The following is a 15,603-nucleotide window of genomic DNA, read 5'->3' on the forward strand; positions in this document are numbered from 1 at the left end:
TTTTACGGCAAGCATGGGTTGCTGAAGACCTATTCTACCCCGGATCTTCATGGGTCTTCTCAGAGATGACTAACCTTCAAGTTGGTTCTATGAAACAGTAACACATCCTGCATATGTAAAAAAACATTTATTACAAGATGAGTATATTCTAAGTTAAGTTACACAGCCCTGGGGCTGTTGAAAGACATTTGGAGTTTGTTTCTGGATCATTTCATGTTGGATGTCACCTCTGGACAGGATCTGTGTGTCCTGTGACCACCAGGTGTCTTGCGAGTTCTCTGAACAGCCCTGCAACATAAAGACAACCATAACATACTTAAGTCATTTGAAAAATTCATTTAATTTTAAACGTCCTTGCAAGCATTATTGCCATGGACTGCTGGCTGAGAAGTAGTTTGTTCAGTATGAAGGGGGTGTCAGGACTGTGTGTGTGTGTGTGTGTGTGTGTGTGTGTGTGTGTGTGCGTGCGTGCGTGTTTGGTGTTGGTGTGTGTGTGGTGTTGGTGTGTGTGGTGTTGGTGTGTGTGGTGTTGGTGTGTGTGTGTGGTGTTGGTGTGTGTGGTGTTGATGTGTGTGTGTGTGGTGTTGGTGTGTGTGTGTGTGGTGTTGGTGTGTGTGTGTGTGTGGTGTTGGTGTGTGTGTGTGTGGTGTTGGTGTGTGTGTGTGTGGTGTTGGTGTGTGTGTGGTGTTGGTGTGTGTGTGTGTGTGGTGTATGTGTGGTGATGGTGTGTGTGTGTGGTGTTGGTGTGTGTGTGTGTGTGGTGTTGATGTTTGTGTGTGGTGTTGGTGTGTGTGTGTGTGGTGTGTGTGCGTGCGTATGCGTGCGTGCGTATGCGTGCGTGTGCGTGCGCTTTGTTCCTCCATGACTGGTAAAAACATACAGCTATTATCTTCTCCACACATTGCTTCATTGTTATGCCACAAAGTGAGATTGATCAATCAGAGAGCTGGGCCCACTTGCACAAAGCGATCTTAGCGCTAATACTATCGTATGCCTATGTTAAAGTATGGGAGTTACGATTACCTTAGCGCTAAGATCGCTTTGTGCAAGTGGGCCCAGAACTATTCACCTAAAATGAGCCCGTACGGTCAGTAAAAATTCAAGATGGTTGATACTGACCTGATATGAGACCGCATACTGTCAGTAGCAGCAATTTTGGATTTTCCAAATCCAAAACACAATATTTTTCTGCTTACCTAATATGTAGCCTATACGGCAACTAAAAACACCATTACTAATAATAGCAGGCAATGGTAGGTTCGCGCAAACTCCATGCACATAGTAGGGCACATTTGAGGATATATACTACTCAAAAGAAGTTAAGGATCACCTGATTCTTCCATATTACTATAGTTAATCTCTCATGCCATGACAGATTAACATTACCAATATGAAAGAATCGGGTGATCCTTAACTTCTCTTGAGTTGTATATATTTGACTATATCTCATTGACAAAAGAAGTGGAGAAAGAATGGACAAAAACAGGTATGAGCGGAGATGTTTTGAATATAGGTGAGAGGGGCCTTCAGTGAATCGTCCATGGAAACGTCAAGCCTCATTCTTCCCTGGTTTCGGAGAAGCCGCTTTGGGACATCTTTAGGAGTTATATTGTTACGCGCTCTTATTGCCAGGAACATGTAAGCATCTTTACAATCCATCGACTGGCCAATGATTACCCAATAGAGGTGCCTGAAACCCATCCCATCCCAAAACAGCCAGCTCTCACACGCGAGTAAATTGTCAGGTTTCCTTCTAACTGCAACCAATCGGCGCCTATACGAATCCTACATTCACACACATCGTCAAATACGCCCCAACTGCAACCAGTCGACTTCTGCATTCACACAAATCGTCAAATACGACCCAACTGCAACCAGACTACACCTATACGACTTCTACATTCACACACATCGTCAAATACGCCCCAACTGCAACCAGTCGACTTCTGCATTCACACAAATCGTCAAATACGACCCAACTGCAACCAGACTACACCTATACGACTTCTACATTCACACACATCGTCAAATACGCCCCAACTGCAACCAGTCGACTTCTGCATTCACACAAATCGTCAAATACGACCCAACTGCAACCAGACTACACCTATACGACTTCTACATTCACACACATCGTCAAATACGCCCCCCAACTGCAACCAGACTACACCAGTACGACTTCTACATTCACACACATCGTCAAATACGCCCCAACTGCAACCAGACTACACCTATACGACTTCTACATTCACACACAACCTGTCAAATACGCCCCAACTGCAACCAGACTACACCTATACGACTTCTATATTCACACACATCCTGTCAAATACGACCCAACTGCAACCAGACTACACCTATACGTCTACATTCTATTCAGATGGAATATTGCTGGCTTTAAACAAGCGCAATATACAGATACATATACTGAATGATACACTGATCACATGTAGGAGGAAACAACTTCACACACACACACACACACACACACACACACACACTGAAAACGGCGAAAGTCAAGACCCGCTTACAATGCCAATCGCAAATCACAGAAAAAACTAATTCATTTGCCCAGGTGGGACTTTTTCAAAGTTCCTTACATATCTGTGTGGTGTTTGGTTTCTCTGTCGTGTTTTTTTAACGCTGCTTTCCTCGACTTTTTAGACCTGTTCTTTTTGCTGAATTTCTTCCCTCTGTAGGGGCTGAGGGACCTGGAAAGAAGACAGTTACAGGTTATGGCAGCCCGCTACTAATACAACCAATCTGAAAACTAACTCTTTCTAAAGGAATCCGAAGATCCGGGGTAGAATAAGTCTTCAGCAACCCATGCTTGCCGTAAAAGGCTACTATGCTTGTCGTAAGGGGCGACTAAAGGGATCGGGTAGTCATGCTCGCTGACTTGGTTGATGCATGTCATCGTATTCCAATTGCGTGGATCAATGCTCATGATGTCAATCACTGGATTGTCTGGTCCAGACTCGATTTTTTACAGACCGCCGTGATATAGCTGAAATATTGCTGAGTGCGGCGTTAAACAACAAATAAACAAACGCATGTCAATGTGGTGTGGTTTCTCCTTGATCAAATGTGTAGGAAGGGGGTTTCATAATAAAAACACCAATGTAATAACATATTCCTATGCTTTGTTACTCTCTTATTTGTATTTTCGCACATGGAGTCGACTTGTACGAAGACGAAGCCATCTGAGAAGGGCGTTCATGTTTCATGAGGAATCGAACCCCGTACCAAAATCCAGCTAAGCACCTTGATCCCGATTTCGTTTTTAGGTTTGTCAGCACCATACCCGTGCTCGTGGGTTTCACCAATAAGGTGGTAAACATCTGAGGCCTGAATGCATAAGGTCGGGCTTTCATCTCACAACACTCAGCAGTATCTTTTTTGCAAACCGGGTGAATATTCGCAGTTCAATATTACAACATCAGATAGGAAATATAATAGTCTACATCTTTGCGTAACTTTATAGTCGGAGTAAGATCCGGTGCCGCGCGAGCGCAATTCTCGCACAATCTTCACTTTTCAGAGCTTTGGAAAATGTGCGTCTGAAACAACTCTACATCATGCGGATTAAACTGACACGCTGTGATATGACGGAATACTTTCCAAATCGGCGTTAACCCAAACTCACTAACTCACCAACTTTTCTTCCTTCGCTGTCTCAACGTTTCGGACACATAAGAACGGCTTTGTTTTTGTTTGTTTGTGTCTGTTTGTTTGTTTGTTTGTCTGTTTGTTTGTTTAACGTCGCACTCAGCAATATTCCAGTTATAATATGACGGCGGCCTGTAAATAAGCGAGACGATCCAGTGATTGATATCAAGAACAAATACCCATTTCGACGGGGTACGATGGCAGGCTAAAAACCAAGTCACAGAGCCTGATCACTTGTCAATTACTGTCTCATTCCACTTGCACAAAGCGATCTTAAATCGATTTTAAGACGACTTGAATTTAAGAGCGAAATCTTCAACGATCTACATACGTCTGTAAAAGCGTATAACTAACTATATCTGCGTGTACCAACAGCGGAACCTGCTGTGATGCATTCTCCCATTGCGAAATTGCCCCCCTGTACTTTTCAGTATGCCGGTGTTTACTCAAAACAGTGGGTCCTGACGGTCTTTCTCAAAATGCCGGTGTTTACTCAAAACGTGGGCCCTGACGGTCTTTCTCAAAATTCACGTGTTTACTCAAACAGTGGGCCCAGAAGGTCTTTCTCAAAGTGCCGGTGTTTACTCAAAAGTAGGCCCCGATCTTTCTCAATATACCAGGTATACTTAAAAAGTGGGCCCCGGTCTTTCTCATAATGCCGGTGTTTACTCAAAACGTTGGCCCTGACCGTCTTTCTCAAAATTCCCGTGTTTACTCAAACAGAGGGCCCTGACGGTCTTTCTCAAAATGCGGGTGTTTACTCAAAACGTGGGCCCTGACGGTCTTTCTCAAAATGCCCGTGTTTACTCAAAAGTGGGCCCCGGTCTTTCTCCATATACCAGTTATACTAAAAAAGTGGGCCCCGGTCTTTCTCAAAATGCTGGTGTTTACTAAAAAAGTGGGCCTCGGTCTTTCTCAATATACCACGTATACTAAAAAAGTGGGCCCCGGTCTTTTTCACATTGCTGGTGTTTACTCAAAAGGTGGGCCCCGGTCTTTCTCAATATGCCGGTGTGTCCTCAAAAGTGGGCCCCGGTCTTTCTCAATATGCTGGGCCTCGTTCCTCAAAGTGATCTTAGCGCTAAGTCGATCGTAACTCCCATTCTTTAACACTGACTTACTACAATCGTAGCGCTAAGATCGCTTTGTGGAACGGGACACTGGTGTTTACTCAAAAGGTGTGCCCCGGTCTTTCTCAATATGCCGATGTGAACTCAGTAAGTGGGCCACGGTCTTTCTCTATAAGCCGATGTTTACTAAAAAAGTGGGCCCTGACGGTCTTTCTCAATATGGTGTTGACTCTAAAACTTCGACATAGTTTCGATTGCCCCAGATACAAAAATCCCTCGGAGACCCATCTTCCCTCATCTTTCGTCAACTAGCGAAACAAATACACGTGGCTGATATAGCTGGCCACAGGTATACATGTACTCCCGGAAGGTTTCGTTTTCGCATGTTTCAGGTGGTTTTAATACGTGTACGGAACTCAAGCTTGTCTGTACCTTCTCTCCACCGACTCGGGACTACTGAGGCCGTCTTCCCTCATTCTCCGCCGGTACCGCCTCCTCCACGAGTCCTCTTTACGAGTACGGGCCCGACTGCGGTCGTACACGTAGTCTTCGTAGTCGCTGTAACAAGACGTACGTGACGTAGTGAGTGGAGAAAACTCAGGTAAAGTTTAACTTCCATACAAACCCTATACCTCTGTTTCCTGACGTCCTAAATATTATTCAAGACCTTGCTCCAGCATAATTACATAGTCTTTATGTAATAAAGATAATGGCTTATATATAATTATTCCAACCCACACTCTTTCTTGTCAACATGTCCGTCCCCCTTTTTAGCTCACCTGACTAAAGTTAGCGTATATCGGGCGCGTTATCCGTCGTACATCCCTCTGAGTGGAAGCTTGATTGATCCAAACGAATGAAATGTCACTTAAGCGCATTTCTCGTACATATTATACGCGATTAGAAGATTTTGAATTTAGACCATTGAGGCTGAAACTTTTCATTAAGAATTGGGATCTACACAGAATTCAGATATATCAGATTTTAAACATATACGCTACGGTGGCCATACATATATGGGTTTTTTTTTAATGTAATATTTGCACATTACTAATCATTATGAAACTTCATATGCAACATAGCGTTTGATTATTTGTTTTTGTTTTGTTTGTTGTTTAACGCCGCACTCAGCAATATTCCAGCTGGCGGTTGTCTGTAAATAATCGAGTCTAGACCAAACAATCAAGTGATTGACATCATGAGCATCGATCCACGAAATTGGGATACGATGATATGCATCAACGAAGTCAGCGAGCCTGACCACCCGATCCCGTTAGTCGCCTCTTACGACAAGCACAGTCACTTTTTACGGCAAGCATGGGTTGCTGAAGACCAACTCTACCCCGGATCTTCGCAGCGTGTGGTATTGGTATTTGGTATAACACACGATTTTAGCATGTTTTGATTCATGATCTGTCTGCGTACCCCGTTATTGCGTTTTATGGGTTTTAGACATCTCCGGATATGGCCGGAGCTGTTGTCTCTAATAAAGCGATCTGCCATTATTTCTTCATAACAGGTGAGGGGGCACGGGTGGCCCAATCGTCTGAGGCGCCGCCATTCGCTGTGCATAGTTGCGTCCCTTGGGCACGCCAGAAACCTATGATTGTGGGTTCGAATCCCGGTTCGCCCCGATCATGTTTCTATGTTTGTCAGCACCATACCCGTGCTCGTGGGTTTCACCGAAGTGGTAAACGTCCGAGACCTGCATCACTTCGGGCTTTCGTCCCACATTAAGCTGACACGCCGTGATATAATTGGAATAATGTTAAAAGCGGCGTTAAACCCAACTCACTCACTCACTCATAACAGGGCCTACCTTTAGATTACAGTACCACAAACTTTTCAAACACGTGATCATACCCTATGACGTAATTTGTAGTATTTTTTTGCCAGTCACACCGGCGAAACAATGCCCTGTGACGTCAGGGGTCATCGAGTGTGCATATGCTCCTCCCAGTGATCTATCATCTCTAAACGAAATGTCATTGAATACGCCAAGCGCTGTGGAGAGTTTTGAATATTTGCTTACTGAATATAGCCTGCGGCGGCGCATTTTATAGCAAGCGCTAGTTTACGAAAGCACTTTTATTTTTTATATATTTTTTATTTCGTTTTTCTCGTAATTCAAGTGGCTAAAAGGGTTATAAATGGGAACTAATATACATATATTATTTTTTCGGTGCATTAATTTTCATTATCATGCAAAGAATGTAGTTTGTTAGGGATATTTAGTGGTGCTGAACACATCCAAATGTCGCCAGTGTTAGGGTAGGTTACCCCGAACTCTATCCTTAGCCCTTGGATCCCCTTTACGATAAATCACCCCTTTACGATCATTAGGGTTAGGAACCCGTTTAGTGGCTATTAGATTACCCGAACTCTATCCTTAACCCTTGGATCCCCTTTACGATCAATCACCCCTTTACGATCATTAGGGTAGGTACTCGTTTAGTGGCTATTATAGATTATATAGCGGCTCCTTATATTCTTCCCACAAATACGTCGAGTAAAAAGGATGAAATGGTTTTGTGTTGAATACTTTGGCTACTGGAAACTGTCCTGGAACATTCACACAAGCCACTTTCACCGGCTACATTTTTCAGTACTGATTCAAAAGCGAACTCACCGTTGTGTCGTCACTAGTCATGCTTATTCCTCCCTCGTTCCTTATTATTATCCACATCATCCTTACAGTGTTCCCTACCACACTTTTCTGTCACAAAAAATCACCCGACGAATTATTAAATACCATATCATATATTCATGCGCACTCGCGAGTTCGACGTCTGACGTCTGACGCCTGGAGCCGTTTTCAGTTCGCGGCATATCGGCTCATTCCTCACCACCCGGTATCTTGTAGATTACGGAATGGGACGAGTGTGCCAAATGGCATCGTGATCATTCGTGAGTGTCCGTAGACTAAAGTCACGAGACACCATGCCTACCTGTAACCTTCGTAAGTGTCCGTCACCTATTCGACCCTTTTCGTTTAGTTCCGTAACGCCATAAGCATGACTAGGTAAATTTGCACTAAGTTTAACAGTGTGGACGTAGGTCAGTCGGTTAGCTGTCAGGCTAACAATCAGAAGGTCGCGGTTTCGCGTCCGACTGATTCTCATTAAAACTGGTTGATTGTGTTGTGATATGTGACCTACGGCAGAGATCGTCCTCACGAGTAGTTGTGGTACTGTATTCAAAAGGTGAGCTTCAGGGCCAAATTTATGTTCACTGCGTGTCACGGGAACTCACTCTGTCCCCGCTTTACAAAATCCTGGATTCGCCTTTGAACGTGCTCCCAACATCTCCATATCATTTTACTGAGTTTAGAATGGAGTAGGTGTGAAACCGAAATAACAAATAATTAAATATTCGACCTCCCTTTCCATTTGGAAAAGTAAGCGATGTGAAACAAGACATTTATCAGTTAGCATCACGTCGTATCAATAGACGGATTTCCATAGCAGCTTCGCTGGGATTTCCCGGGTTTCCCCGTCCTTGTCTCCAGTCTTTGATGTATGCACGAGTAATGTTTTCGTCGTGTATGCGCAAAGAGTATAAAGGGTTCAGATTAGTCTGTCATACAGATCCTGATACAAATATATCCAATACAGCCCTTGCAAGTCTATCATGTTTGGCAAGTCTCGATTATTGCAGTATCAGGAACGAATAGAGTCTCTGGGCTCTTTTTATTATATTTTTATTAAGATAATTTAACAACTGGTTTTTTTTCTGGAAGATATCAGAGACTAGATGTTAGTCTAGGGTCAGATGGGAACACTGCAATACTCTACATGTACCCCGTTGGAAACTTTCCACCCGTGAAGATTCCGGGGTAGAATAAGTCTTCAGCAACCCATGCTTGCCGTAAAAGGCGACTATGCTTGTCGTAAAAGGCGACTAACGGAATCGGGTGGTCAGACTCGCTGACTTGGTTGATACATGTCATCGATCCCAATTGCGCGGATCGATGCTCATGATGTCAATCACAGGATTGTCTGGTCCAGACTCGATTTTTTACAGACCGCTGTCATATAGCTGGAATATTGCTGAGTGCGGCGTTAAACAACAAACAAACAAACAACGTTGGAAACTTAATCTCATTACGAATAGAGAAATACGTTTATAATATAAAGTCTTGGCTGATTTGGGCTTTGTAAATATTGGATGAAGAAAAATGTGACGAAAATAACATTGATAACATGTCCTTACTTCCGAGCTAACCTTGGGGAGGTTGTAACATTTACTGTTTTGACTGGTCCGTTATGATGCATTTTAGAGACAAAAGAACATTATCATTAAATTAAGTGACGTCATTCCGTGCCATAATGTAACTCAACCCCCCAAAACGTAAAAACGTTCGTTCCGTTCTGATTGATGGGAATGTCCCCATAGTTGTGGTTAAACATGTATATATATTTTCAATTTTAAACTCTTTTCTGCAGCTATACAAGTAATACTGTACCCCACGAATTGTGATGTTAGTATTTACTAACTCACCAGGGCCCACTTGCACAAAGCGATCTTAGCACTACGACTATTGTAAGCCTATGTTAAAGTATGGGAGTTACGATCGTCTTAGTGCTAAGATCGCTTTGTGCAAGTGGGCCCAGATCTTTATTGATTAGGTCCCCTAAATAAGCAATTCATATTTCGAACAATTTATTTTGCCATGTTTTGTTTTCCCAATCTCATTAAAATCAGATCTTAGTTCTCGCTACCGCTAAACAAAAATGGTTGTTCTGACGCGACCCCTTATGGGATGTCTTCAAATCTTTGTTCAGCGGTAGCGAGAATTAAGGTATGATTTTAATGAGATTGTTGTTTTTCTAAATTACGAAGTTTGGCAGATCATTCACATACGTATATTTATACTTATACAACTTGCATACAAATGTGATGAAATATAGAGTTGACAGTTTTCTTTGAAGATCCCTGTCTACCTTTTGGGAAGATAACCGGCTTCGTAAACTTTACATTTTAATCTGCTTTGTCCTAAATGTGAAATGAAATTGCCTGATATCAAGACAACACACATTCTGACAAGAAAACTAACGAAGGATAATCCAAATCTACATTACCTTTCATCTGTGGCAAAGGTGCTAACGCTTTCGTGACTGCTTGATGGGGAAGCCATAGTTGTTATGAGGGGTAGTGATGCCGACGCAGTATTGTGACGTCATAACGTTATGACGTAGTTGTATACAATTACGTCACGCTCCTCCCGTCGAACGAAGTTGTTCATGCGCAGAGAAGAGTTGCATACGTGTACGGACGGGAGAACGGTTTTCAGACGTGTAATTTGTTATTCATCGCGAATGGAACGTTTTCACTTTTCACATTCTATACTGTGTGGCCTTTACAGGTTCCCCATTAATATGCAATGTCCATACATTTTGTCTTCTGTGTGAGGTTATTTGTAACATATTTACTGTATTCCGGTGTAGAACGTTCACCGGTGTTAAAGTTTGTGTGTGTGTGTGTGTGTCTACGACTATATTGTTTCTGATTCTGTTGATGAGCGCTATTGCCATAACAATCTATGTGTTACCTGTATCCCTGTTGTGTTTACAACCGAAATATATATAACTAAACTTGTATCATCACTTCTTTGCCAACGAATAACTCAAGGTGTCCTGGGTGCCGTTGTTCAAAGCGATCTTAGCGCTAAGGTGATGGTAACACCCATACCTTACATAGACTTACGACAGTCGTAGCGCTAAGGTTGTTTTGTACAACGGCACCCTGTTGAAGTAAACTCCGCATTTTTTTAAAGAGATTTTACAAAACAATTAAACCAATTATGTTCGTTATTTAACCAGTAACGCGTTTCTATATTTTCCTTCATTTTGGGAACTAACCTACCTTGTACCATCATGAAGCAAGATCACTTCCCGAAGATATAGACCCTGAAATAACTTTAAAACTTTAAGCGAAACAAATGAAAGATTAGTTTCCGTGTAAGAACTGAAACTGAAATCCGCATAAAATTTAACTGTTTTTGTCCAAAATACTTGTGGAGTCTATTTCAATACCTGTAATTAGAAATAAAATAGCATTTAGTGATTTTACATTATTTACTGGACTCTAACGTGTGTGTGTGTGGTGCGTGCGTGTAGACTATTCTATTTATGAATACACAATGCCATTTAGAAAGTGGTCAAATGTAACTAATGTTATATTTGGGATAACACTTTCTTAGTAAAGTACAGATTCTAGTACTTTTTGTGTGTATTCATAGCTTTCGGCCATGGGAGCCGTGCCAATTTACACTTGTCAGAGGGGTACACAAAGTACGTGATCTAGACTACCAGTTGGGGGACTTTCATTTTTGTGGAAGCCTCTGTGGCTGAGTGGGTTAGATAGCTGACTTTGCTGGCGATTAGGTGCCTCACTCTGGCAAGTGTGGGTTCGAAACCAGGACGGGACTCAACCCAACAAAGTACTAGAATCTGTACTTTACTAAGAAAGTGTCATCCCAAATATTACATTACAATAATCATTTAGCTAATACCCTGTCAAATATGATTAGACCTTTTGCTCTCGATAAAAATGTCATATAAAGCGTGGAACTTATTAATCAAGATTTTAACAGTGATTTTGACTAAGCTAGAAGGCAGGGCACAGAAAAGCCCAGTAGAGTTCAGTCCTACAAAAATCCCAAAGTCTATGATATTTAGTCACCGTAACTTAACCAAATTGCCCTATTTGATTTTCAATAATCAACACAGCAAGGAAATATACACACGACCATCTTGCATGTAGTCCCATCATGTTAAGTGGACAAGTCGTGTACTTGGTATGACACAATTCATATCTAAAGTGGCATTTTCCATGGGAACACAAGAAATGCCTTGTTGAACCTGTACCAAATGTATAAAGGTCCTATTCTAGAATACGCATCTGAAGTTTGAGATGGTTGCTCGGTAGAATCTTCCAAACTTTGCTATTAAAGCTGGTTTATATTATGACACAGGGTGGTGACCTTAAGTTTGTTGTTTAACGCCGCAATATTCCAGCTGTATGGCGGCGGTCTCATCACCTGATCCCGACCACCCGATCACCATTTTAGGCGACCCCTGCGACTATAGCTGTGGTTAGTGGACAACAAGATGGGTTTTTCTAAAAAAATAAAAACCCTGTTTTACTGATTTTGGGGTGGATATGCTTCGAAATGTAGGAAAAAAGATATTGTGCCCTCTTCTTGCCGACAAGTGTCCGGAGAATACTGTTCGTTATTTTTATTTATTTAAAAAAAAAAAAATAATTGAGAAGGTGTTTATTTAAAAAACAACATAAATGAGTTCCCACGCATGTTAAAAAACGTACCGAGGGTTTGGAAATCGGAGGTGATTGGCTGATTAGAGCGTTCACCTGACGCGACTTCCTATGCAGGCGTCCTCGGATCTTCACAGTGCACGGAGTTGGTCCCGTGAAGAGCCGGGGTAGAATAGGTCTTCAGTAACCCATGCTTGCCGTATAAGGCTCAAACTTGTCGTAAAAGGCGACTAACGGGATCGGGTGGTCAAGCACGCTGACGTGGACGATGCATGTCATCGAATCCCAATTGCGTGGATATATGCTCATGACATCAATCATTGGATTGTCTGGTCCAGATTGCCGTTATATAGCTGAAATATTGCTGAGTTAATCAACAAACAAACAAAGAAATCATCGAGTAATGATCTGATTTTAATCAGATTGAAAGTACACCCTGCTACGCAGTCAGAGCAAAAATATACACCATGATCACAGCTGCAAAAATCTGAATGGCCTTTCTTGACAGAATTCATTTCAATTCAATGCCATGAGAAAAGAATCATTTGAAATGTCGATCACGACAGTTTGAAAAGCCCGTTCGTCCAACAGCTTTCTATGAAACAAGGAAATGACCTACATACTATACAGGCCTCTGTGATTTACAATGTCTTGTCTGCTATCTTTGTCAACAAAACACCGGAAATGTTTAATAGAAATACACTCACAATATTCTTCATCATATATACAGCCTTTGCCGACGTGCTGAGAGATAGTATGCTCTCTATGGGGTGTCCTTCGTTGCGAATGCCAGGTATCTTTACACTCTATGACACTCGTGATATTTATTTATCAAGAAATATTTTAGCAAAGACACAGGAACCTGGGATCTCAACCCCATTTCACCTCACCTCACCTTACAAATATTTTTTAAGTCAACAGAATCAGTAATTAATGGCGCTTGAAGTGATACGGCGCCATTAATTACTGATTCTGTTGACATTCTAAAGATATAACAGCGCTGTGCATTTTTACTGAGGTTTACGTCGCGTTCAAGATTAATGCACTTATGAATGTGTGTGTGTGTGTGTGTGCGTCCGTGTGCGTGTGCGCGTGCGTGTGCGTGATTGTATGGCTGCTTGTACTACTCCGGAATTTTGCTGTGCCGCACAGCTTTTCATGCATACCCTACTCAGACTCCAAGCCGGTCAGTCCTTATTTTATTACCTCAATGCCTAACGCCAGGCAAGGAAACAACAAGTACCATCTTTAATTACCTTTGGGTATGACGCGACCAGGGATCAAACCACAGACCTTTCGCTCTCAATACAGACGCCCTATCCACTAGACCACGGGAGCGGTTTACTGCCGTAAAGTTTTCGTTCCTTATCTTTATTCCAATAAATTTAATGTGAGTGTATAGTGAAAAAAATATGTAGTGTAAAATAATGTATGCTGAATTTGAAAAATGAATAAATTTATAAGCATGTGGATTAATATCGACGGCGAAAATAGCAATAATAGAAACAATAACATAAATAAACATAATAATCATGATGATATGAATACCGGAAGTATGAATGAGACAGTCACTGATCTTATTCCTGCTAAAAAAATTACGAGTTTCCGTGCATGGGCTGGTGTAATCGCATATAGGATCATCTGACGGGTTGAACACTCCTACCATCTATTATAACACTGAAGGATTACTCGGCAGTCGACACCAACGGTAGCGACATGGCCAGCATGGACTCCGAGACGATAGCCAAGGATTTCGATAATGCCCTGGCTTTCTTGAACAAACTTAGTGGGTGAGTTGTTTCGTTGTCTTAGAAACTGTGGTTGATTTAGTTGAGATACAATGATATCTATTTAATGATGATAGGACGGGTGCAGAATGTGATGACGCCACACTCGTGTGGTATCGGGTTACTCCGTGCATTGGTTAAGAGTTTGGGATGGTCTGTGGCGTCCCTACAAGATTGTCGCCTCTGTTGATACGCTATATATAGTTCCTTAAGATTGGGGAAACCCCAGGTATTATTGCTGACAATAACGCCTCTGTTATGGCTCATGTGTTTTGTGGTTGGGGATAACTGGAGCGCATGTATTACGTTCCACAGCAAGACTACAACATGGGAACACAGTTTTGTTTTGTTTTGTTTAAGTCACGCATAGATTTTGACTCAGTCTCTTGCCGTGAACTATTTCGTTCGGGTATGTGTTAGTCATACAGGAAGTACGTCGTTATTTTTTTCAGAACAATCGAGGCCATTGAAGAATGAATTTCAGGCTCTCGCTCTGATTTTCGCTGCACTGTTTAGTATTGGGGGTTCCATGTGTGACTACCGGGGCGGTTCGGATTTTACGAGATTTGGGTTGGGGAGAATAGAGGGTGAGCCAAAAGATAATTTTTTTCGAACCCCAACCCCACCCCCTTACACACACACACACACACACACACACACACACACACACACACACACACACACCTCTCAAAATCTGGTTTTGCATCTGTAAATGTCAGGTCTCTATACAAAATGCTAACATCCCTGTACACTAACATCCCTGCCATAATCGTAATCTCACGAAAACACGACTTGCTTCCCAAAAAGCCTGCCTTCCAATATTTGTACTAAAATGGTCGTCCATGCAACTTCCGAGGTCCTTATCGGGTGGGAATCATCAGGATGGTTCGAGTTTTGGTCGGCATCACTAAGAGGTTGGAGGAAAGTACCTCGATCTGAGGACATCCCATGAGGGGTCAATCAGAACGTCACTTACCAGATCATGAAAGAGACAGTCGGAATGTGATTTCTAATCATGCAACCTCGAAAACTTTAACACGGGGTATTCCGAACGATAGTTACGGGTTTAACGACTGAATCCATACAATCTAGACCATCAATTAGCCATTCCAGAATGTTCTTTTGTTCAGGTTCAAATTTTTAATCGAAAATTTGTCAAAATATGTTTCGAAGCGTAGTCGCCAATTTTGAAATTAGTGACGCAAAGGACCTCCTGATTGGCTAACGTCGACTTCTTTTCAGTCATTCCATTCAAGTTCGCGCAAGGTCGGTCTGACGTAACCCGTAATGGGATGTCCTCAGATCTTTGTTTAGCGGAAGCGAGAACTAAGATCTGATTTTAATGAGATTGCCAGGTTCCATCGGAGATATCGCTTGAGATGTAGAGTATGCTAAAATCATTTTCGTCATACACCATTTTTACAAAACGAGTATTTTTCAAAGTTTACAAGTTTCGTAAAAATACTATCAAAGGAGAATGGGTGTGGTATTTATTTTATTTATCTTTTCGTTCGTTAAACAGATACCAAACCGAAACCGGTTGCAAATCTGGTTGCGCATGGACATTGATTGATGCCCAAACATGGGCATTGTTAGAATAGGTCCCCTGCAACCTATGCAGGTCGGAAGAGGTGACCAAATGGATCGGGTCGTCATACTCGGTGACCTGGTTGACTGCTTGTCATCGTAATCTGCTCACAATACCAGTCACCGGATCATATACAGGCCGCCGACGTATAGCTGGAATATTGCTGAGTGCGGCATTTAACAACAAACATAACTGAAACACATTAGTGTTA

At 42.2% G+C, this 15,603-nt stretch overlaps 2 protein-coding genes across 2 annotated transcripts in view; one reads left to right on the forward strand and one right to left on the reverse strand.

Moving 5' to 3' along the window:
- Nucleotides 1-206: 206 nt before the first annotated feature.
- On the reverse strand, nucleotides 207-9,876 carry LOC139464897 (uncharacterized). The gene is made up of 4 exons (XM_071246475.1): nucleotides 9,821-9,876; nucleotides 5,172-5,297; nucleotides 2,601-2,711; nucleotides 207-288 (listed from the first exon to the last, which is right to left on the reverse strand). The coding sequence occupies exons 1-4, from the start codon at nucleotides 9,874-9,876 to the stop codon at nucleotides 207-209; spliced, it is 375 nt and encodes a 124-aa protein (XP_071102576.1).
- Nucleotides 9,877-13,768: 3,892 nt separating this feature from the next.
- The window catches only part of LOC139464942 (ras-associated and pleckstrin homology domains-containing protein 1-like), a 218,761-nt gene continuing 216,926 nt past the window's right edge, over nucleotides 13,769-15,603 (forward strand). The window contains exon 1 of the mRNA XM_071246562.1: nucleotides 13,769-13,807. The gene's annotated coding sequence lies outside the window, so the exon portion shown is untranslated. The remainder of the gene's footprint in view (nucleotides 13,808-15,603) is intronic.

Source organism: Haliotis cracherodii, unplaced genomic scaffold (assembly GCF_022045235.1).
Source record: "Haliotis cracherodii isolate W230 unplaced genomic scaffold, xgHalCrac1.p SCAF_17, whole genome shotgun sequence".
NCBI classification, from domain to species: domain Eukaryota; kingdom Metazoa; phylum Mollusca; class Gastropoda; order Lepetellida; family Haliotidae; genus Haliotis; species Haliotis cracherodii.

Bases quoted from the DNA above. Each gene is read 5' to 3' on its own strand.
- LOC139464897 (XM_071246475.1), bottom strand. From the start codon at position 9,876: ATGGCTTCCCCATCAAGCAGTCACGAAAGCGTTAGCACCTTTGCCACA. The intron at 5,298-9,820 runs GTAATGTAGATT...GTCTTGTTACAG, and splicing joins ACCTTTGCCACAGATGAAAG to CGACTACGAAGACTACGTGT. The intron at 2,712-5,171 runs GTACAGACAAGC...TCTTCTTTCCAG, and splicing joins CCCGAGTCGGTGGAGAGAAG to GTCCCTCAGCCCCTACAGAG.